At 45.2% G+C, this 24,004-nt stretch overlaps 1 protein-coding gene across 10 annotated transcripts in view; it reads left to right on the forward strand.

The window, feature by feature from the left end:
• Positions 1-18,789, forward strand: part of EML1 (EMAP like 1) — a 108,656-nt gene extending 89,867 nt beyond the window's left edge. For all 10 annotated transcript variants that reach the window (XM_077269377.1, XM_077269396.1, XM_077269340.1 and 7 more), the window contains 14 exons: positions 1,640-1,750; positions 2,606-2,701; positions 3,583-3,717; positions 4,901-5,000; positions 5,215-5,366; positions 5,500-5,625; positions 6,481-6,612; positions 6,701-6,768; positions 7,825-7,913; positions 8,457-8,554; positions 13,260-13,347; positions 13,511-13,606; positions 14,521-14,651; positions 16,580-18,789. In XM_077269377.1, the coding sequence (XP_077125492.1) occupies positions 1,640-1,750; positions 2,606-2,701; positions 3,583-3,717; positions 4,901-5,000; positions 5,215-5,366; positions 5,500-5,625; positions 6,481-6,612; positions 6,701-6,768; positions 7,825-7,913; positions 8,457-8,554; positions 13,260-13,347; positions 13,511-13,606; positions 14,521-14,651; positions 16,580-16,705 (1,548 nt within the window). In that variant the 3' untranslated portion in view covers positions 16,706-18,789. The remainder of the gene's footprint in view (positions 1-1,639; positions 1,751-2,605; positions 2,702-3,582; positions 3,718-4,900; positions 5,001-5,214; positions 5,367-5,499; positions 5,626-6,480; positions 6,613-6,700; positions 6,769-7,824; positions 7,914-8,456; positions 8,555-13,259; positions 13,348-13,510; positions 13,607-14,520; positions 14,652-16,579) is intronic.
• Positions 18,790-24,004: the final 5,215 nt, after the last annotated feature.

Below are 24,004 nucleotides of genomic sequence, written 5' to 3' on the forward strand. Positions count from 1 at the left end.
AGGGAGACCCAGCTTTCTCACACTGGGCCCTACATTATGCTGCAAAATTTGTTGGTAGTCTTCAGACTTCATAATTCCATGCACACGGGCAAGCAGTCCAGTGCCAGAGGCAGCAAAGCAACCCCAAAACATCAGGGATCCTCCGCCATGTTTGACTGTACGGACCGTGTTCTTTTCTTTGAATGCCTCTTTTTTTCTCATATAAACTCTATGTTGATGCCTTTGCCCAAAAAGCTCTACTTTTGTCTCATCTGACCAGAGAACATTCTTCCAAAACGTTTTAGGCTTTTTCAGGTAAGTTTTGGCAAACTCCAGCCTGGCTTTTTTTATGTCTCGGGGTAAGTAGTGGGGTCTTCCTGTGTCTCCTACCATACAGTCCCTTTTCATTCAGACGCCGACGGACAGTACGGGTTGACACTGTTGTACCCTCGGACTGCAGGGCAGCTTGAACTTGTTTGGAGGTTAGTCGAGGTTCTTTATCCAACATCCGCACAATCTTGCGTTGAAATTTCTTGTCAATTTTTCTTTTCCGTCCACATCTAGGGAGGTTAGCCACAGTGCCATGGGCTTTAAACTTCTTGATAACACTGCGCACGGTAGACACAGGAACATTCAGGTCTTTGGAGATGGACTTGTAGCCTTGAGATTGCTCATGCTTCCTCACAATTTGGTTTCTCAGGTCCTCAGACAGTTCTTTGTTCTTCTTTCTTTTCTCCATGCTCAATGTGGTACACACAAGGACACAGGACAGAGGTTGAGTCAACTTTAATCCATGTCAACTGGCTGCAAGTGTGATTTAGTTATTGCCAACACCTGTTAGGTGCCACAGGTAAGTTACAGGTGCTGTTAATTACACAAATTAGAGAAGCATCACATGATTTTTCGAACAGTGCCAATACTTTTGTCCACCCCCTTTTTTATGTTTGGTGTGGAATTATATCCAATTTGGCATTAGGACAATTCTTTTTGTGTTTTTTTCATTTAAGACAAATTAAATGAAAATAATAATACCAAATAATTTGTGTTTGCAATCATTTCCCAGAAGAAACTGAGTATTATCTGACAGAATTGCAGGGGTGTCAATACTTTTGGCCACAACTGTACAGGGCCTAAACGAGAGAGATCGTTTTGGAGAATACCACCAGTATTTGCACCGTTAATGGCGCTCTAGACCTTCTTGTTTCATTTTTTGCAAAGTTGTTTCTTATTTGCTAAAGTGCTTCTAAACCAACTTAAAAATCTCCTACCGTTTCATGTCTACAACTCTGATGACCATCCCTTGTAGTCCGATCCTGCAGCTACATTGCCACCCATCTGTCCATAAATGTAGGAATGGTGGACAGCATAAATGTGAGTTAGACTGCTGGATCAGACTAAGGGGGTTTGTTTGCAGTCTGTTATTATTGAGACACATAGGTTAATTAGGACCTGTAGACTTACCTTAATTATCATTAAATAAAACTAACTCAAAGAATGTTCCCATTCACTGACTGCAATCAGAGATCTTAGTGAAAACGGCAGAGAATTGAAAAATCGTCTTTTAGAAAGTTGAGACTGGAATATGATGTTCCTTACTAAGCGCAATCTGCAGAAACTGATGTTTGGAAGTCGTTAATATGATTTGTTTGTGTTTTTATAGCAATTGCCCCCTCATGTCCGTGTCTGGGATTCTGTGACCCTCAACACGTTACATGTCATTGGCATGGGCTTCTTTGATCGCGCCGTAACATGTGTGGCTTTCTCTAAGTCTGTAAGTAATAGAACCAAGTACTGATTCATTAAATGTCCCTTGTGAGATACATAAGGTTCTGTCTGCAGCCATCACTAGGGGGAGCTCCCTGTATACAGAGATACATAAAATCCTGTCTGCAGACACCACTAGGGGGAGCTCCCTGTATACAGAGATACATAAGGTTCTGTCTGCTGCCATCACTAGGGGGAGCTCCCTGTATACAGAGATACATAAAATCCTGTCTGCAAACACCACTAGGGGGAGCTCCCTGTATACAGATACATGATAAGGTCCTGTCTGCAGCCACCACTAGAGGGCGCTCCCTGTATACAGATACATGATAATATTCTGTCTGCAGCCACCACTAGGGGGAGCTCCCTGTATACAGATACATGATAATATTCTGTCTGCAGCCACCACTAGAGGGCGCTCCCTGTATACAGATACATGATAATATTCTGTCTGCAGCCACCACTAGAGGGCGCTCCCTGTATACAGAGATACATAAGATTCTCTGCAGCTACCACTAGGGGGAGCTCCCTCTATATAGAGATACATGATAAGATCCTGTCTGCAGCCACCACTAGGGGGAGCTCCCTGTATACAAATATACATGATAAGATCCTGTCTGCAGCCACCACTAGGGGGACCTCCCTCTATATAGAGATACATGATAAGATTCTGTCTGAAGTCACCACTAGGGGGAGCTCCCTGTATACAGAGATACATGATACAATTCTGTTTGCAGCCACCACTAGGTAGAGGTCTCTGTATTCAGTGGTCTGACAATCACAGTAACAAGGTTTTTCAGGGTTTGTTTTTTTTTGTTTGCTTGTTTTTTTTCTGTTGATCGCCTGTTGCATCTTTGTGTAGAATGGAGGAGGGAACCTGTGCTCTGTGGACGACTCCAATGACCACGTGCTGTCAGTCTGGGACTGGCAGAAAGAAGAGAAGCTGGCCGATGTGAAGGTAACGCCTGCTGTTGATTGTCTGTAGGCCCAGTGCTTCAAGGTGACGTTACACTGATTATCGCGCTGTCTATAAAGGCAGCTAACATCTAATATCTGCCTACAGGGGGCATTATTCACATATCCATGCTGTTTTTTTGCCTCTCTTACTGCAGGGGCATTAAGACTTGTGATGTTGCATAATGACCTGCTGTGATTATACTGTGCAGTAATATGGCCCTAGATTTAAAGGGCTAAACATTTAAGGGTTTCAGTCATTCCTTCTAAGAAAAAAGTCTAAGCAACCTAAGACACATGGAGTACTCCCATCTCATAAAGTGGAACCACATCAATTATATGCCTTCATTTTATGATTGTTGGGGTTCCATCTGAGACCCCCACTGATCCTGATCCTGATCCTTATTTGGTGCTACACCTGTTCCTTTTTTCCTGTACAGCGACCCCTCCAGTCACCTGTGTGAAATGCATTTTGGCTTATTACGTACATGGAACTCAATGGGTGACAAGGGAAAGACTAAAAGGGTCAGTAGCACTCCATCAACACTGTGACCCCTTCATTCTTAGGATCAGTGAGGATCCAGGGGGTCAATCATAAAATGATGGCATGAGATGGGAGTACCCCTATAATTAAATTCTGAAGCTTAGAATTAGTGGGGTTATGTCAATGGTCTGTGGTCCTCCAGCTATTAAAAACTACAACTCCCAGCATCCAAATGCATTCTGGAAGCTGTAGTTTCACATCGTATTGGAGACCACAGTTATAGGCAATGTACCTCGGGGAGGTGTTGGCCTAATTCTTGGCTCCAATCCTGTTTAGTGATATTTGCTATAAAGAAATTGATCCTTTGGAAGTCTATGAATTGTCGACTTTTTACTCTTTAGTGCTCAAATGAAGCTGTGTTTGTGGCTGACTTTCATCCCACGGATACAAATATCATTGTCACGTGTGGAAAATCTCATCTGTACTTCTGGACGCTGGAGGGAAATTCTCTTATCAAGAAACAAGGATTATTTGAGGTAATAGCAGCGTTACTGTTAGAATCAATTCCGTTGACTATGGGGGAGAGTCACTGCTTTTGTATGTACACCTTCCTCTTTGCTTGGAGGGGGTATCGCCATGGGTCCATCATATGGTCCCTAGCTGCCCACAGAATTGTGATGTTCACTATGAATCTTGTCTGGGACTTTGATGTTGGTGGCCTGTCCGTGCAAGAAGTCATCCATATAAGATCAGTGGTAGTCAATCAAAAACATTTGCGGAATCCTGGTCCAATGAACCAGATCCTTGTGAACTGCTCCAACCTGCTGGACTCAACACATGGCGTCACACCGGCAGTACAAATTAGACGAGGCACTGGGGACTCCGGCAGGTAGAAGGCTGTTCTCAGGTCTCTGGTCCAGTGGCCACAGATTACTGACATCTTTTTGTTAATGTTTTCGATCATATCTAAGCAGTGTGAGCTGAACACTCTGCACCCCACCCATGTGCTGTTAGCAGATCCCACAGCTGCCGGATGTACCCAGTGTATAGAAGCAGAGCAGCTCTGTACTATGTAGCCACCATTTTTTAGGTACTGCAGCTCCTATCACAGGTGTTGGGGCAGGTGGCTGTCGGACCTGTCTAGTATTGATAACCTGTCCTAATAATACAGCTCTGGCAAAAACTAAGAGACAACCACATCTAAACCCTGTCATGGGCAGCCCAATCTCCAGACCTGAACCCCATTGAAAACCTCTGAAATGTAATTAAGAGGATGATGGATAGTCACAAGCCATCCAACAAAGAAGAACTGCTTAAATTTTTGCCCCAGGAGCAGTGTGAAAGACTGGTGTAAAGCATGCCAAGACACATGAAAGCTGTGATTAAAAATCATGGTGATTCCACAAAATATTGATTTCTGAACTCTTCCTGAGTTAAAACATTAGTATTGTTGTTTCTAAATGATTATGAACTTGTTTTTTTTGCATTATTTGAGGTCTGAAAGCACAGTTTGTTTTTTTAAATTTTGAGCATTTCTCTTTTTCAGGAAAAAAAAAATAGAAAATGTATTGCTTGGAAATTCGGAGACATGTTGTCAGTAGTTTATTGAATAAATCCATCTAAAGTTAATTTATCCACCGGATTTTTCTGAATTGTTACTTTTATCGTTGGTTATGATTTTTTTTTCTCCTGTCTATATTCTCATGTCTGTCTTCATAGAAACAAGAGAAACCAAAGTTTGTTCTGTGCGTCACTTTTTCGGAAAACGGAGACACAATCACCGGAGATTCAAGCGGAAATCTTCTAGTTTGGGGAAAAGGTAAGTCTGATTAGGATAGCTTGTGAGTTCGGATATAATGGGAAAACCATCATCAGGTAGTTATGGGACTACACGGCTGGACTTCCTGAGATTAGAGGGGCTGTAGGTCTATTTGGGCTCTATCAATTGTTAGGTGTCGCTTGCAGATGTGTTCTCCGTGAGACCACTGAGGTCATGATCTTTGTTTTCTCACTTTCTTGTGTTGCATCTATAGGTACTAATAGGATCAGCCACGCAGTGCAAGGAGCCCATGACGGCGGTATTTTTGCACTTTGCATGCAGAGAGATGGCACTTTGGTGTCCGGAGGTAAAGATCGGAAGCTTATATCCTGGGGTGGAAATTACCAGAAAGTGAATGTAGCAGAGGTAAGTTGGCACATGGGGGGCATGAGCTATAGCAGGAAACGCACAAATCCAATGATCTGGTTATTGACTAAATAATTACTGGAAATGTCAGATTTTCATGCACTTGACGACTTGTGGATGTTTCCCTTGTAAGATTCCGGATCAGTTTGGGCCAGTGCGGACTGTTGCAGAAGGAAAAGGCGATGTTGTCCTGATCGGAACCACAAGAAACTTTGTCCTTCAGGGAACATTGGCCGGAGACTTCAGTACAATCACACAGGTAAGTGTCAGATTAAATAACAAGATTTTACCTAAGGGTACTGTCACACAGTGGCACTTTTGTCGCTACGACGGTACGATCCGTGACGTTCCAGCGATATCCATACGATATCGCTGTGTCTGACACGCAGCAGCGATCAGGGACCCTGCTGAGAATCGTACGTCGTAGCAGATCGTTTGGAACTTTCTTTCGTCGCTGGATCTCCCGCTGTCATCGTTGGATCGGTGTGTGTGACACCGATCCAACGATGTGTTCGCTTGTAACCAGGGTAAACATCGGGTTACTAAGCGCAGGGCCACGCTTAGTAACCCGATGTTTACCCTGGTTACCGTCGTAAAAGTAAAAAAAAACAAACAGTACATACTCACATTCCGGTGTCCGTCAGGTCCCTTGCCGTCTGCTTCCCGCTCTGACTGACTCCCGGCCGTAAAGTGAGAGCAGAGCACAGCGGTGACGTCACCGCTGTGACCTGCTTTCACTTTACGGCGGCACTCAGTCAGAGCGGGAAGCAGACGGCAAGGGACCTGACGGACACCGGAATGGGAGTATGTACTGTTTTTTGTTTTTTGTTTTACTTTTACGACGGTAACCAGGGTAAACATCGGGTTACTAAGCGCGGCCCTGCACTTAGTAACCCGATGTTTACCCTGGTTACCCGGGGCCTTCGGCATCGTTGGTCGCTGGAGAGCGGTCTGTGTGACAGCTCTCCAGCGACCACACAACGACTTTCCAACGATCACGGCCAGGTCGTATCGCTGGTCGTGATCGTTGGAAAGTTGCAGTGTGACAGTACCCTAAGAGTTCTGCTGCTTTGCATCAACGCCTTTGATATTATCCACTCTCTCTGGTACGCAGGGTCACACTGATGAACTTTGGGGATTAGCTTCGCACTCCCAGAAGCCTCAGTTCCTGACATGTGGGCACGACAAGCAGATCACATTATGGGATGCCATCAGTCATCGGCCAGTCTGGAGCAAGTCCATAGAGGTTTGCATATTGATGGTTGCCCAGCATTCCTAGAAGCTAATACGAAACCATTGGAATAACTCATGGATTCCCACTTTATTTATTCTAGGATCCAGCCCAGTCTGCCGGCTTCCATCCCAGTGGTTCTGTTGTAGCAATTGGGACACTGACGGGCAGGTATGTACAGAAATCCTAAATAGCTCACTGTCTTTTAGGTTATATCTGCACTTTAAGGAGAATTCCCATTAATCCATTCCGAGCCTGCATTTTAATGGCTGTTCAAGCAAACCACTGTACTATCACGGTGTCAGGATGGTGCAGACATAGAAGTTGTGCTTCCTCCAGCACTTGCTGCATTAAAAACCAATATCCTGCTCCAACAGGGGGGTCGCTGCCTCCCTGCTGAGGGGATCGCTGCCTCCCTGCTGAGGGGGTCGCTGCTTCCCTGCTGAGGGGGTCGCTGCTTCCCTGCTGAGGGGATCGCTGCTTCCCTGCTGAGGGGATCGCTGCTTCCCTGCTGAGGGGATCGCTGCTTCCCTGCTGAGGGGATCGCTGCTTCCCTGCTGAGGGGATCGCTGCTTCCCTGCTGAGGGGATCGCTGCTTCCCTGCTGAGGGGATCGCTGCTTCCCTGCTGAGGGGGATCGCTGCTTCCCTGCTGAGGGGATCGCTGCTTCCCTGCTGAGGGGATCGCTGCTTCCCTGCTGAGGGGATCGCTGCTTCCCTGCTGAGGGGATCGCTGCTTCCCTGCTGAGGGGATCGCTGCTTCCCTGCTGAGGGGATCGCTGCTTCCCTGCTGAGGGGATCGCTGCTTCCCTGCTGAGGGGATCGCTCCTTCCCTGCTGAGGGGATCGCTGCTTCCCTGCTGAGGGGATCGCTGCTTCCCTGCTGAGGGGATCGCTGCTTCCCTGCTGAGGGGATCGCTGCTTCCCTGCTGAGGGGATCGCTGCTTCCCTGCTGAGGGGATCGCTGCTTCCCTGCTGAGGGGATCGCTGCCTCCCTGCTGAGGGGGTCGCTGCCTCCCTGCTGAGGGGGTCGCTGCCTCCCTGCTGAGGGGGTCGCTGCCTCCCTGCTGAGGGGGTTGCTGCTACTCGCGGTTTGTGCACGAATTGAGCGATTGGTCCCCTTTAATACTAATTGTCACCTCTATCCCCCACTAGTGGTCATTTATGTAATAATCAGCTGTCATTATTGCTAAATGGAATATTTCTCTGTGGATTTTTTTTTTCTGGCAGGTGGTTTGTGTTAGATACCGACACCAAAGACCTGGTGACTGTACACACTGATGGGAACGAGCAGCTCTCCGTCATGTGCTACTCTCCAGGTTCGGATTCCTTTCATCTTGGGCTTCTGATTGATTGAGCTGTTCCATTTCTGCCTTTCCTAGAAGTATGTTATTCTGCTTATGGGGGAAACTCTCAGCAGAGCAATATGGCTGCTCACAGCCGCGGCTCCCTGCTGTTCATTCTTACATTAGATCTGAGGTCACTGACCTGAAATTAGTTTATAGCCGCAGTAATAAACCCAAATGTGCAATTGTGATCTGTGCAGAAAATCTGTACAATCTGATTGCATCAATCTGCCAGTGCAGGCCAAGTTTAGCTGGGGCAATGAATGCTTAAAGGGACAGTTGCCCAAAATTCTCCCGTGTTTTGTGCTTTGCAGATTATTGCATTCTTTTGCTCCCTGCTATCAGCCACATCTGTGTGCTCTTGTATTGTATGGCCGGGGACATGTTGAACTTCCAGAGGCTGATGGGAAAGTAGTTGCACCCAGATTTCCTTCTGACGCTCCTCAGCTTTCTGCTGACTCCTATCCGGGAGTGTTGTCTCCATTTTTTTTATTCACCTTCTCTCTTACTGAACAGATGGAAATTTCCTCGCAATCGGTTCCCATGACAACTACATCTATATTTATGCCGTTAATGAGAATGGGAGGAAATACAGTCGCATTGGCAAATGCTCGGTAAATTTTGTTTGTTTGTTTGTTTTTTACTTTTTTAGGCTACTTTCACACTAGTCCGTCGGTACGGGCCGTCGCAAACTGTCGGCCCGACGTACAGTGTGCTAAATGTAGCACAACGTGGGCAGCGGATGCAATGTTACGACGCTTCCGCTGCCCATTGTGAGTTCCGGGGAGGAGGGGGCGGAGTGTCGGCCACACATGTGCGGTTGAAAATGGCGGACTTGACGCACAAAGAAACGTTACATGGAACTTTTTTTTGTGCCGACGGTCCTCCAAAACACGACCCATCCGTCACACCACAGATGCGACGTGTGGCCATCCGTCGCAATGCGTCGCTAATGTAAGTCTATGGGGAAAAAACACATCCTGCGGGCAACTTTGCAGGATGCGTTTTTTCTCCTAAGCGACGCATTGCGACGTAGGCAAAACGACGCTAGTGTGAAAGTAGCCTTACTCATGCATAAAATTGTTGTGTCTCAACTTGTAGATTGTGAGCCCCCGCTGGCAGGGTCCTCTCTTCTCATGTACCAGTCTGACTTGTATTGTCTAAGATTATTGTACCTGTTTTTTATTATGTATACCCCTCCTCACATGTAAAGCGCCATGGAATAAATTGCACTATAATAATAAATAATAACAGAACGGAAAAAAATAGCGCAATGTATATCGGAGGCAATAAATGCAAAACAATATTTAATTTTTAGGTATTTTATGGCGTCACATTCCTTTTTTGCTGAGCCTGATATTTTGAAGGCACACTCCATGCAGAACGGACTCCGTGTCATGTGACTTGGGGTAGGCACCTAAAAAAAAAACCTATCCTACAGGATCACGCACTGCTGGGAGAGGCCCACAAGTCTGGCTGCTAGAGATCTGCAGCCTATACGGGACCGATTCTGAGATTTTCTCATGACATATTTTACTTTATGATAGTGGTAACATTTCTTCAATATGACTTGTGTTTATTTGTGGAAAAATAAACAAATTTGGGGATAATTGTGAAATTTTTGCAATATTCAAACTCATGCCCTTAAATCACAGAAATATGTCACGCAAAATAGTTAATAAATACACATTTCCCACATGCCTACTTTACATCAGCATATTTTTTTTTTTGTTAGGAATTTATGAGGGTTAAAATTTGTCCAGCGATTTCTCATTTTTCCAACAAAATTTTCCAAACCATTTTTTTAGGGACGACATCACATTTTAAGTGACTTTGAGTGGTCTACATGATAAAAGATACCCAAAAGTGACACCATTCTAAACACTGCACCCCTCAAGGTGTTCAACACCACATTCAAGACATTTAGAAGCCCTTCAGGTGCTTCATAGGAACTGAACAAATGTGGAAGGAAAAATTAACATTCAATTTTTTTCACAAAAAAATGTACTTTGGGCCCAAATGTTTTTACTTTTACAAAGGTAACCGGAGGAAAAAAAAACAATTATAACCCTAGCATAACCCAAACCCCAACTGCAAAGATTGGAAATAAAAAAAATTATTATATAATTTTTTAATTTTAATCACTGTGATCGGGTCTATTACAGTAATCAAACGGAACCTATAGGAAACAAGTCTGGGTACCGGCTGGCAGATCTTGGCGGACACACGCCATTTTTTTCCCATGAAAGTGACTGCGGGACGGCTCAGTAGGGCCAGAGAATGGCAGAAGTATCAGGGGTTCTCGGGGGGCATGATTTCTCTCTCCTCTGGCATGTATATCATGTCAAAAGAGTGAGAAATCAATGTAACATCCAGCACACTTTTTTTTTTTTTGTAATTGCCGTTATTCACTCAATAACGGCGATCACGTGATTAGAGACTGGAAAATCCGGCACTGATCATGTACTCCCCGGGAGCCGAGCCAAGACCACAGATATCTTCTGGCTCTTGGGGGCTCTACAGTCTTATTCACGATTGCCATTTCAATAGGGCGATGAGGGTCTAAGTACCTTTAGCGGACGCTGTTTTAATGCGTATCGGCGGTAGCTAAGGCTTTAAATTATCATTTAAAAAAAGTCTGATATTTCGAGCAATACTTACAGTGAAAAAGCTATGCAAATTAGAAATCTTCCAGGACGAAGAAAGTGCACATTCGAATGCCACCTCTGCAACATCTGAACATTTGGAAACATTACCTAGGACAGTGATGGCGAACCTTTTAGAGACCGAGTGCCCAAACTGCAATCCAAAACCCGCTTATTTTTCGCAAAGTGCCCTGAATACTGAGGTTTTAGATTAGAAAGACAACTGGTACATTAGCACGCTGTAGAGTCAATATCAAAGAGCTTGTAAGCGCTGCACTCCAAGCTTAAGATACTGACCACCAATTGTAGGGAAGGTCTGTTCTTGAGAATGAAGAGTATTTTTAATTAAAAGGAAAATTGCAAAGTTGTTTGTTTTTACAATCTCTTTGCAATTGTAACCCTTTATCATGATGAGAAGAAACCCTTTAAGGCAGGGATATCAAACTCAAATACACAGAGGGCCACAGGTAAAAGCTTGCAAAAAGTTGTAGGCCAACCTTGATATTTGTTTAAAAAAAAAAAATGTCTACAATTGAGAGAGTTTTTCCTTAACAATTCGAACTCTTAACTTTTGGAATTATAGTGGAATAATATAATATGTTCTATAACAGCAGTAAAAAGCATTATGGCCCAGTGGCCTAATTTAAATATGTAATAACAAAGGATAAAAAACCTTGAATAAAGCAGATAATAAAGTATGATGCAAACAAAAGTGCTCACAAACACAGTATACAGTGACCTCCTCCACACGCACAGTATGATGGCCCTACTGTACCCCCCTCCATCAGTTCCCCCAACAAAGAATGATGACCCCATCACAGTATGATTCTCCAACTGTAATCCACACACAGCCCTCCATACAGTACAACGGGCAGATAAAGTCCTCTATATAGTACAATGGCTCCACATTACGTAGTTCTCCATAAAGTATAATAGCTTCACATAATCCTCCATACAGTGTAATGGCCCCCACATAGTCCTGCATAAAGTGTAATGGGCCCCACATAGTGCCCCATGCAGTATAATGGCCGCACACAATGCTCCATACTATAAAATGGCCTCACATAGTGTTCCATACTGTATAATGGCCCCACACAGTGCTCCATGCTGTTGAAAGGCCCCACACAGTGCTCCATACTGTTGAATGGCTCCACACAATGTTCCATACAGTATAATGGCCCCACACAATGTTCCATACAGTATAATGGCCCCACACAATGCTCCATACTGTATAATGGCCTTACTTGATGCTCCATACTGTATAATGGCCACATGATGCTCCATTCCGTATAATGACCCACATGTTGCTCCATACTGTATAATGTGCCCACGTGATGCTCCATACTGTATAATGGCCCCACATAGTTTCATACTGTATAATGTGCCCACATGGTGTTCCATACAGTATAATGGCCTCACATTAAAAAACAAATACCGTATATACTCAAGTATAAGCTGAGGCCCCTAATTTTGCCACAAAAAACTGGGAAATCTTATTGACTCGAGTATAAGCTGGGTATGCATTGTCCCCTAATCCCTATTCTGGTATGTATGGCTCCTTATCCCCGTCCTTATATGCATGGCTCCTTATCACCTTCCTTATATGCATGGCTCTCTATCCGCATCCTTGTCTGCACGGCTCCTCATCCCCGTCCTTGTCTGCACGGCTCCTCATCCCCGTCCTTGTCTGCACGGCTCCTCATCCCCGTCCTTGTCTGCATGGCTCCTCATCCCTGTCCTTGTATGCATGGCTCCCCCGTCCCGTCCTTGTATCGATGGCTCCTCATCCCTGTCCTTGTATGCATGGCTCCTTAATCCGTCCTTGTCTGCATGGCTCATCATCCGTGTCCTGGTATGCATGGTTCCTCATCCCTATCCTTGTATGTATGGCTCCCATGAGAAAAGCATAAAAAAATCCTACTTGCCTTCCCTGCGCGCCCTCGAAGCATCTTGTTCCTGTGTCTGCAGCTGTAGCGGCTGGACGATCATGTGTCCCCGCTCATAATGAATATTCAGCTTTCTCCACGCCTATGGAAGTGGAGAGAGGTGAATATTCATTACCTTAATGAGCGGGCACCCGTGATAGCCTGGCTGCTGCAGGAAGACGGCGGCTGTAACTCTGCACACTATGAGAGAGATGAATATTCATTGCCAGCGCAGTGAATATTCATTTCTCTTTAGCTGCAGGCACAGGCTTTACCTGCAGCAGCCGGCTCCTGCATCTGTGACCTGATGGGATGGCAGAGAAGAGTGGCCACAGTGCTACTGATGAGGGAGATAACCATGGGGCTGAGAAGAGTGGTGGCCGCACTAGTCCTGAGGAGATGGTGCACGTGCCCACTGGGAAGGCTCGATGTGCCCCCTCTGGCACGCGTGCCATAGGTTCGCTGCCACTGGCCTGGAACATGAGTAACTACCTCCAATAGGAGGCACTAGAGACTGCTTTATTCCTCCTGAGAGCTAATTTGCATACCTTCTTCCCAGGGAGCATTGCCTGGCCTGTCAGTCTTCACAAACAGAACTTGTACTCCCTGACACTAATGACAACACATCAACAATATGGTTGCAAGTGTTTCTTAACTTTTGGAGAAGTTGTTTTTTTTTCTTGTCTTCTGATGCCCACGCTGCTCTGTTAGCTGTGTGTATTCATTTTCCCCCCTTTTTTTTTTGTTAGGGTCACTCCAGCTTTATTACTCACCTGGACTGGTCAGTGAATTCACAATATCTGATGTCTAATTCCGGAGATTATGAAATCTTGTACTGTGAGTGCTTTCTGCTTTGTGCTTCTTTTTTTTTTTTTTTCTTCCAGTCTGAGCCCTGGCAAAAATAAAGTAAATAGCGCCACCTGCAGGAATTATTACTGAGCGTTGTCAGCTGTCGACATGTTTTATACTTTGTATTCTCCTAATGTCCCCTCCATTCCAGGGATTCCCTCTGCCTGCAAGCAAGTGGTCAGCGTGGAAACCACCAGAGACCTGGAGTGGGCGACCTATACCTGCACACTCGGATTCCAAGTTTTTGGTCAGGAAAACTTTATTAAGAATGAACGATCTATACAGAAGCAGAATGCTCAGCCTGTGGGGCGGAGGGGTGTATATAGCCATATATGCAGTGAAGGCTTGGGGAGAATCATTACTTGTATGTATAAATATAGACAGGACAAGCATAACACATTATTATGGGGCTCCATGTGGCCGGCTTCAGCAGGTAGGTCAAATAATGCTTATAATTATTGGGACTCCATAGTGGGCAAAAATAATGCACACAGTGACATCACAGCTCGGGGGGATAATGCAAACAGTGACGTCACAGCTTGGGGGGATAATGCAAACAGTGACGTCACAGCTCGGGGGGATAATGCAAACAGTGACGTCACAGCTCGGGGGGATAATGCACACAGTGACATCACAGCGCGGGGGGATAATGCACACAGTGGGGGAGGGGATAGTGCACACAGTGATGTCAGTGCGGGGGGGTTAATACCACTGATGTCACAGCTGGGGGATAATGCACACAGTGACATCACAGCGGGGGATAATGCACACAGTGTCACGGCAGGGAGATAATGCACACAGTGTCACGGCAGGGAGATAATGCACACAGTGACGTCACGGTGGGTGAGGGGGTTGTTATTGCATACAGAAAATGTCACCATGTGCAATTTGACATCACATCACAGGAAAAACAAGATATGATGATGTCACAAGCAGTTATAATAGAAAAAGGACTGCTGTAGGGAGAGGAATAACCATAATAATCCATATTAAAATTTGACAAACTGCATCCTTTGTCTGGAGCAAAGCGAGGGTCCGCCAGATGTCGCACTGCCCTGGTAACTGCCCCCGTCCAGGGCATCCATAAAGTAAACCCTCCTGCATTCTGGAGACGTATTGCCAGGAGGCTTCTCCACTTATTCTATGACTTCTCCTCTCCAGGAGTGTGGCCAGAGGGATCAGACGGGACCGACCTCAACGCCATCTGCAGGTCGTCTGATCAGAAGCTTCTGGCTACGGGAGATGATTTTGGCAAAGTCCACCTGTTCTCATATCCCTGCTCACAGTACCGGGTAAGTGATAGTAAACGGGTACAATTATGTAACTTCCACCATTCACTCCGTTCCTTGGCTTTTACGCCAATGTACCTGCCGTTTGTGTATACAGCTCCTTACCAGACCTTTGTGTCATCACGGGATAACAAACAATCCCTGCATAGACAATGGTGCATGTTTTAGTGCCGCCATACACATTACATGGAGTTCTGGTCTCTAAAATGGCCCCCGACACATGATTCGGGAAGAGAGAAGGACCCAGCCTGTTGGATTTCCGATGGCCGATCCTTTTTTTCTCCCCCAGAGGAGTCTGTGCTGTGCCCTCATGGAGCACACAAGGGTGGTCCTGTGTATGGAGGAGTCTGTACGGTTCCCTCATGGAGCACACAAGGGTGGTCCTGTGTATGGAGGAGTCTGTGTGGCGCTCTCATGGAGCACACAAGGGTGGTCCTGTGTATGGAGGAGTCTGTGTGGCGCTCTCATGGAGCACACAAGGGTGGTCCTGTGTGTGGAGGAGTCTGTGCGGCTCCCTCATGGAGCACACAAGGGTGGTCCTGTGTATGGAGGAGTCTGTGAGGCGCCCTCATGGAGCACACAAGGGTGGTCCTGTGTATGGAGGAGTCTGTGCGGCGCCCTCATAGAGCACACAAGGGTGGTCCTGTGTGTGGAGGAGTCTGTGCTGCGCCCTCATGGAGCACACAAGGGTGGTCCTGTGTATGGAGGAGTCTGTGCGGCTCCCTCATGGAGCACACAGGGGTGGTCCTGTGTTTGGAGGAGTCTGTGCGGCGCCCTCATGGTGCACACAGGGGTGGTTCTGTGTATGGAGGAGTCTGTGCGGCTCCCTCATGGAGCACACAAGGGTGGTCCTGTGTATGGAGGAGTCTGTGCAGTGCCCTCATGGAGCCCACAGGGGTGATGCTGTGTATGGAGGAGTCTATGCAGCACCTTCATGGAGCACACATGGGTGGTCCTGTGTATGGAGGAGTCTGTACGGTTCCCTCATGGAGCACACGGGTGATCCTGTGTATGGAGGAGTCTGTACGGTTACCTCATGGAGTGCACAGGGGTGGTCCTGTGTATGGAGGAGTCTGTACGGTTCCCTCATGGAGTGCACAGGGGTGGTCCTGTGTATGGAGGAGTCTGTACGGTTCCCTCATGGAGTGCACACGGGTGATCCTGTGTATGGAGGAGTCTGTGCGGCTCCCTCATGGAGTGCACAAGGGTGGTCCTGTGTATGGAGGAGTCTGTGCGGTGCCCTCATGGAGCACACAGGGGTGGTCCTCTGTATGGAGGAGTCTGTGCGGTGCCCTCATGGAGCACACAGGTGGTCCTGTGTATGGAGGAGTCTGTGCGGCGCCCTCATGGAGCACACAGGGGTGGTCCTGTGTATGGAGGAGTCTGTGCGGCGCCCTCATGGAGCGCACAGGGGTGGTCCTGTGTATGGAGGAGTCTGTGCGGTGCCCTCATGGAGCACAGGGGTGGTCCTGTGTATGGAGGAGTCTGTGCGGCGCCCTCATGGAGCGCACAGGGGTGGTCCTGTGTATGGAGGAGTCTGTGCGGTGCCCTCATGGAGCGCACAGGGGTGGTCCTGTGTATGGAGGAGTCTGTGCGGCGCCCTCATGGAGCACACAGGGGTGGTCCTGTGTATGGAGGAGTCTAAGCGGCAGCCTCAAGGAACACACAGCTCTTCATCGGCTGAACAATTGTTTGGGTAACAGATCTCTATTGTGTCTGGGGGGCTTTACGCCCCTCTTCTTCTCGTACTATTAACCTACAGACTGTAGAAGAGGCAGCAGATTAAATAACTTTGCATAGGAGCTGTGTACACTAAATGGTTAAATATTTTTATTAGTCAAAATGCAATTTCACAAGTATTTTTTTCTTATAAATATTTGAAACTTTTTTTTTAATTCTCTCCTACTATGCGCACTTGGTTTATTTTGCAGACATCCAGCCACGCTTACTGTGGCCACAGCAGCCACGTCACCAATGTCAGCTTTTTGCTGGAGGACAGCCATTTAATCTCTACCGGCGGCAAAGACATGAGCATCATGCAGTGGCGCGTTCTGTAGTTGCCTCGAAGACGCCAAGAGAATCCCGTAAAACACCGACACTTGCCTTCCGCTGCACGGGCTGCTTAACGAGTCGTGGAGACCTCAGGAACCAAATCCCCAACACCGTCACCCCATATTACCGCCAATCCGACCTCCCGGTATTGTCCGTCAGCTTTTTTAGGGGTAGGGAAATCTCGCTGTGCAGCACACGACACAATGTAACGCAGGAAGCGCCGAGGTCCGGTACTCGCTGTGTGTAATGTCAGTTTATTAAACTCGCCTCGTGTACTCCGTGTTTTGCCATGAGCAGTATTGGATCCATGATGGTGATCCAGGCCGGTACGTTGCATTAGTCTTCACACCCTAGGAACTGTTAATGTGAATGTTTCTTATCCGGCTTCAGTACTTTGGTGCTTGTACTTATCTGTCGTCATTCTTATTCCCCCCCAGATATATAGGATTGTTCATGGCATCTGGGCACTGCCGTCGTCTCATTCCCGTGTGTTTGTAACCTCGGTGTGCGTTTTGGATCTGGTGAGGTGTATACGATCTGCAATAATTTTTTTCCTAGGGTTATTTTTTGTTTTGTTTTTATATACTTAAATCTGTGATTAACAGCTCTCGTGCTAAATTCTCAAATTGTCTCCTGGTTTTAATAAGGGAAAAAAAAACATTTTAACAAAAAATCACTTCCGCCTCCCCTCTACAGACTGTGGATGATATTGCAGAACTGCCGTATTCACTTTGGTGGAGCTGAGCTGCAATACCAAATACAACCTATAGTCAGGGGTGGCATTGTTTGTTTGTTTTTTTTTGAAGGAGGCAGATATGCATTTTTTTTCTCTTCTTTTAAGGAGAGAGGTCACTTTCGGGGGCCGGTTGTGGAGCAGCAGTGGATTTATATCCGAGCAGATCAGGTAGAGATTTTACATTAGAAGGAAAGCTGCTTGTTAAAGGGGCTGTCCAGGATTTGACAAACATGACAACACCTGATATGCGTTGTCTGTTGTTGCAACTCAGCTCAACTGAACTCAATGGCGACTGAACTGCAATGCCTATTACGAGGGATGACTCTTTTTTTTTTTTTTTTTTTTAAATAAGAAATCGGCCATTAGAGTTGAGAAAAAGATTTGCCGAACCACTGTGTTAGTAGAACATAGTTACCGAACTAGCTCCATTCCTTGCCCTTCTTCTGATTAGTAGGCAGCCGTGATGTCATCCTCCCGTTATGACACAGCTATGACATCATGCTGGGCCTGCAAATCAGAGGAAGTGCCGGGGATTCCAGAACGCGGCTCTGATCGTCGGCCATGGACTACCAACGTGTACCATGGAAAAGGGTGTTGTGGGAATCTTTTTGATAATCTCTAGCAGCCATTTTTTGCTATTCCTGGATGACCCCTTTAAATGACTGCATTCGGAGAAGGTAGGGGACGTGTGAGGGTTTGAGGAAGGTTTTTGATCCAGAACTAATAGTCCAGTCTGCAAGAAATAAAGCGTCATCATTCTATAACAGAAAGACATTAAACTTTCTAATATTTATTTTCACATTTCCCCAAGATCTCTGCTTGCTGTCAGTGGATGTAGTTTTTCACCTTTTACCTATAGAAGCTTAAAAAAAAAAAAAAAAACATAAAGACCTTGTTGGAAGTTGCAGAACTTATTCTGCTCCACCGTCTATTATAACCTTATAATGATGACGCTTTATTGAAAACTTGTAGATGCGGAGGATATGTGTATTGCCCAGGGGATGAGGAGGAAGATGCTGTGATATTGGTTGGGTATTATAATATGGAGCCAGTACAGACCTAAAGGCTAAAAACCAAGGACGGGACCTTTGCTGGTACCGCAATACTAGGTGTGCCCAAGGGGTGGCGCTCAGTTCTGCTCCCTACAAGACCCCAATATTGGTTGGACTAGAATTGTAAGTTATCACTTGTACTTTTTTAAGACTCTGGAAACAAAATTCCTGCTAGAACCCCAAGTGATCAGCTGTGTGGAACCTTGAGAACAAGTGTTTCCCTGCGGCGCTATCACAGGAGGAAAGAAGACCTGCATAGTTCTCATAAATGGGCAATCCAAGTATTGCATAAAGTGCTGGGTCCTCCAGGGAAAAAAAAAAAACCTCTTCTGAATGTGGGACCCCCATCCATTAATAAGGGATCTCACAGCAGATTTAACCAAGTCGACCACCCGCCTAACTTATAAAGTGTTTACTGTAGACTGTGATCTTCAACTTATGCTTGCCTAGCTCCGGTGACACTACAACCCTCAGCACGCTGGGAGGCGTAGTTCCACCATAATGTAGCCACATAGGCGTTTAATGAAGGATACGTAGCTGTAGAGCCAAGTGCCTTTTCTGTTTTACTGTTCCAATGCTTCCCGCAAGCGGCACCTTGAGGAGCAAAACTTGCAGTAAAGTCATGATGCAGCGAGGATGCGCTCACGCAGCTTTATGCTTTTTATACTGAACATATCGAGCGCCGCGGATCCCACTTATCTTTTAGTTTCCGGCGACTTATTGTGAGTCTGTTTTTTTTTTTGTATAGTGGTTTTATTGTGTCAGGTTACACCTGCATGGAAGGGAACACTTATCTACAAATTATTTAATCTTCCGGTCTATGAGAAGGATCCCGTTCACGCGAACCGGAAACCCGTATTACCTTATGATTGTTTAATTAAAAGGCTTGAAACGCAATGTTTACATGGGGAGGGGGGAGCCGAGAAATAAATCTGAAACTTGTTACAAAATCCTGTCTGTTTTATTTCTTCTATAGATTTATCATTTATGACCATTCAGCTCTCTGTTATTCCTCCTGGAGCGCTGACAAATTGTATACGGTATTGTTTGAAAGTTTCTGAACCCATTAGGATATGTTATGCATAAATTTGCATCACATTTTCACACAAGTCCTAATTGTAGAGTGGATGTAAAAAGTCTACACAACTGTTAAAATATTTTTTTAAAAACAGGTTTTTGTATTGTAAAAAAAATTATACCAATCTTTTCGAGTGGAAAAATATAAAATGAAAATCTGCTCTAAATAAATCTCCACACCTTTACACTAATGCTTTGTTAAAGTCCCCTTTGAATTCATGACCACGTTCCATTTTTGGGTAGGAATCTGTGTGGCACATCTAGAATTGGTGATTGTAGCCCGTTCTTCCTTGTAGCTCCACCTTTGTCAGATTGCAGGAGCATCTCTGGTCTACAGCACCCTCTTAAGGTGACCAACAGATTTTCTGGGCTTGGGCTGGGCCATTACAAAACTTTTAATTTTCTTCTGCAAAGCCGTTCTTTAATGATTTGGAGGTCTCTTAGCCCCTTTGTTGTGCTGGAAGGTGAAATTCATCTAAAGCTTGAAGGTTTTAATGCAAAATTGACTAGTATTTGGAACTGTTAATATTTTCCTCCAATTTGACTAAAGTCCTAGTTCCAGCTGCTGAAAAATGGCCACAAAACACAATGCTTCACCACCATGCTTTACTGTGTGTATGGTGCTCTTTTGGTGATGCACAGTGTTGGCTTTTTACCTTTTAGAATTATAGCCGAAAAGTTTAAAACTTGGTCTCCTCAGACCATAACACTTCCCGCATGCTTTTGGCAGACTTGAAGTAGGTTTTAGCAAAACGTAGTCTGATGTTTTTCTTTGTAAGAAAAGGCTTGCCACCCTATCCCATAGGCCAGACAGATAAAGCATACAGGAGATTGCTGTCACATGCAGTACACAACCAGTACTTGAAATATATATCTGCTGCTCCTTTAATGCTGCCTGTATTTTGTGCAGTGTCATAGAGAAAATGTAAAATGCATCAAGACCTCTCCAGAGAAGGGACATATACTCCTCACTTTAAACATATGGGATTCATTGAAGTATGGACTTTCTCCAGTGACCAGGTAATTAAAACATGATATCTTCTCTGGGAACTAGCCACTAAGACTGGGAATTGTTTATTTAGGGGCGGAAAAGTACACTTCCAAGGCAAGAGCGTCCTCTGTTCAAATAGCTTTGTCTGAGACACTTTGGAGCCAGTGGTAAGGTATGAATATTGGGGTTTGCATCGATCCGATATTTGTGGGATATATATTTTTTGCTTTGTAGCCAAGGGACAAACCTAAAGATATTGAAATAGTTGGCACCACCCAATAGTATTGGGATCAATATTAGTCAAATATGAAACAAAAGAAAGAAAAGAAGTGTGCATATACTGGGATTACCATAATAATGCAAGTATCTTTATTTAACACATCAAATCACATGTGAAAGACCATACATTTAAAACCAATTAAAAACGCCTTATGGCTGTAAGGCTAAGTACACACGTTGCAGAATTGTCGCGGAAACTTTTTACTATTGATGCAGCCTATGCAGCATCAATAGTAGATGCTTTGTGTGCAGGACCTTCGATGACGTCGCGGTCACGTGACCGCGACGTCATCGCAGGTCCTTCACACACAGCATCGCTGGGAATGGATGCCGCCGCGTGCACCGCTGAGAGGCGGGAAGACTCCGGGGCCATCAGAGGGTGAGTATATCACGATTTTTTATTTTAATTTTTTTTTTTTTTTTTTAACAATTATATGGTGCCCAGTCCGTGGAGGAGAGTCTCCTCTCCTCCACCCTGGGCACCAACCGCACATGATCTGCTTACTTCCCGCATGGTGGGCGGAACCCCCGCGATTCCGCAAATTTAATGAACATGCTGCGTTTTTTTCTGGAATGCGATTCTGCTCAGGAAAAAAAAACAGCATGTGCACAAAAAATGCGGATTGCATTCTATTAAATAGGATGCTTAATGTGAGCATTTTTTTCGCGGTGTTACAGCATTTTTATAGCGAAAAACCGCGAAAAAAACACGAAAAATCTGCTACGTGTGCACACAGCCTTAAGAATCCTACCAGAACAAGCCGATATGGTTCTAATGGACTCTGAGACCAGGATAGTGTGTGCAATATCAAAATAAGAGGACAGATAAAAAAAGGCAAATGTAAAAACACGTAGTAGTATTATTGCTTAATGAACATACATTAGCCAAGCTGTATCAAAAATCAAATCGGCAACATGCTGCCAGCACAGAACCTATGCACGATAATCAAGGGACAAAGGTATGCCAGAATAGAGAACCCTTATAGATCAGATATGAGCATAGTCCAACCGCACAGAATCGACTATATACAATTACAGAAGAGCCAGCATATATACTTATCACTCCATGATCATCAGCCCCTATACACACACTGGTCAAAGAAGCCCCACAATGTGTCTTCCTCAGAGGTACGTGTGCTAGACGATGGTTAGTGCATACATATATAAATGAGTACTAGCTGGCGCGCGGCAAGTCAGAATGGCGGCAGATGTCCAGCATCTCCCATGTCACGGTGCGCATGCGCCACCTATGTGTGGACCGGAATTCACAGTTCCCCGGCGTACGCCGGTCGTCGGTGCACAAACGTCTGTTCAAGTGCTGACCGAAATTCAAAGCCTGATAGATAAAAATGTCTTAGTGAAAATTCCAAAGGGGCAAGAAGGAAGCGGTTTCTACTCTCCATTATTTCTAATCCCTAAACCCGATGGTTCATTTAGAACAATTATAAATCTTAAAAAGCTTAATACATTCATTCAAAACCATAAATTTAAAATGGAATCCATTAGATCCACCATTAAGCTCCATTTTCCAAACTGTAAGATGGGTGGTATTGATTTAGATTTAAAAGATGCATATTACCATCTCCCTATCCATAACAGACACCAAAGATACTTCATGGTCGCAGTAACACTCGAAGGGGAAATCCATCATTTCCAGTACACGGCCATGCCCTTTGGCCTCTCCATGGCACCAAGGATCTTCACAAAAGTGATGTTAGAGATGATGGCTTACCTTCGTCAAAAAGACACTTTAATCATCCCCTACTTGGATGACTTTTTAGTTGTTGGAAATTTGACTGTTCAGTGTGCTAACAGTTTAGCTTACACTCTCTCATCTTTACTGGATATGGGCTGGATCATCAACTTCGAAAAATCCAGACTCATCCCACTTTCCCTCCAGACATTTTTATGGTTTCATCTAGATTCTACAAAACAAAGATGTCTACTCCCTCAGGTAAAAATATCACTAATAAAAAAATAAAGTAACTGCTGTGATTAATAAACCTCGAATGTCTCTAAGGGAAACAATGTCCTTGTTAGCATCCCTTTCTTCTTGTACTCCAGCTGTCCAGTGGGCACAATACCATACCCGGACACTGCAACATCAAATTCTTTGGGAGGAGAAACAACTTGGCCACCTCGAATCAAAGATAACTTTATCGCAGGGAGTCCTAGCTTCCTTAATATGGTGGTTAGATAGTAAACATTTAGCGGGGGTGTCCCTTGGGTAATAACACCATCCCATACTTTAACTACTGATGCTACTCCCCACGGATGGGGCGCACATATGGGAGATAAGTTTTGCCAGGAGATATGGAATAAAGCGGAAACCCGATTTTCATCCAACCGAAAAGAACTAAACGCAGTAAACTATGCATTACGTCAATTTCTTCCACAGCTTTGAGGAAAACACTGGTCAGAGTTTTTTCAGACAACACTACGACAGTGGCATACCTAAACAAACAAGGGGGTACTCGATCAGACGCTCTAATGTCTTCAGCAGAAAAGATCTTGAACCTGGCCAAAAAACATCGATCTCTCTGCCCTTCACATCAAGGGAGAGAACAATCAACAGGCGGACTTCCTAAGTCGATACATTCTACAACAGTACAATGGTGCCTAAAATCCTCGCATTTTCCACAAGATAGTGTTACTATGGGGCCATCCTCAGATAGACCTGTTCGCTACGAGACAAAACAGACAAGTGCAGAAGTTTGCATCTCGGTCCTGTGCAGACCACCCAGACATTCTAGATGCTCTTCAAATACCTTGGAAATACAATCTAGCATATGCCTTCCCTCCGATAATTCTACTTCAAGTCATACGGAAAATCAGAGAAGAGCAGGCCAGGATATTATTAATAGCACCATTTTGGCCCAAAAGACCGTGGTTCTCGTGCCTACAAACAATGTCGGTGACAGACCCATGGGTCCTTCCCTCAATCCCAGACCTACTCTCTCAGGGACCTTTCTTCCACCCCCAAGTGGACAACCTCCACTTGACGGCCTGGAATTTGAAAGGCAAATACTAAGTTCTAGGGTTTTTTAAAGGGGCTAATCGATACACTCCTGCATAGCAACTACTACAAAGATCTGCCAAAATATGGAAAAAAAAAATCTTCAGTTTCATACAAATTACGACCCCTCAGAGATCCCGATAAGAGCTATCT

The sequence above is a fragment of the Ranitomeya variabilis genome, chromosome 1 (genome assembly GCF_051348905.1).
Source record: "Ranitomeya variabilis isolate aRanVar5 chromosome 1, aRanVar5.hap1, whole genome shotgun sequence".
Taxonomy (NCBI): Eukaryota; Metazoa; Chordata; class Amphibia; order Anura; family Dendrobatidae; genus Ranitomeya; species Ranitomeya variabilis.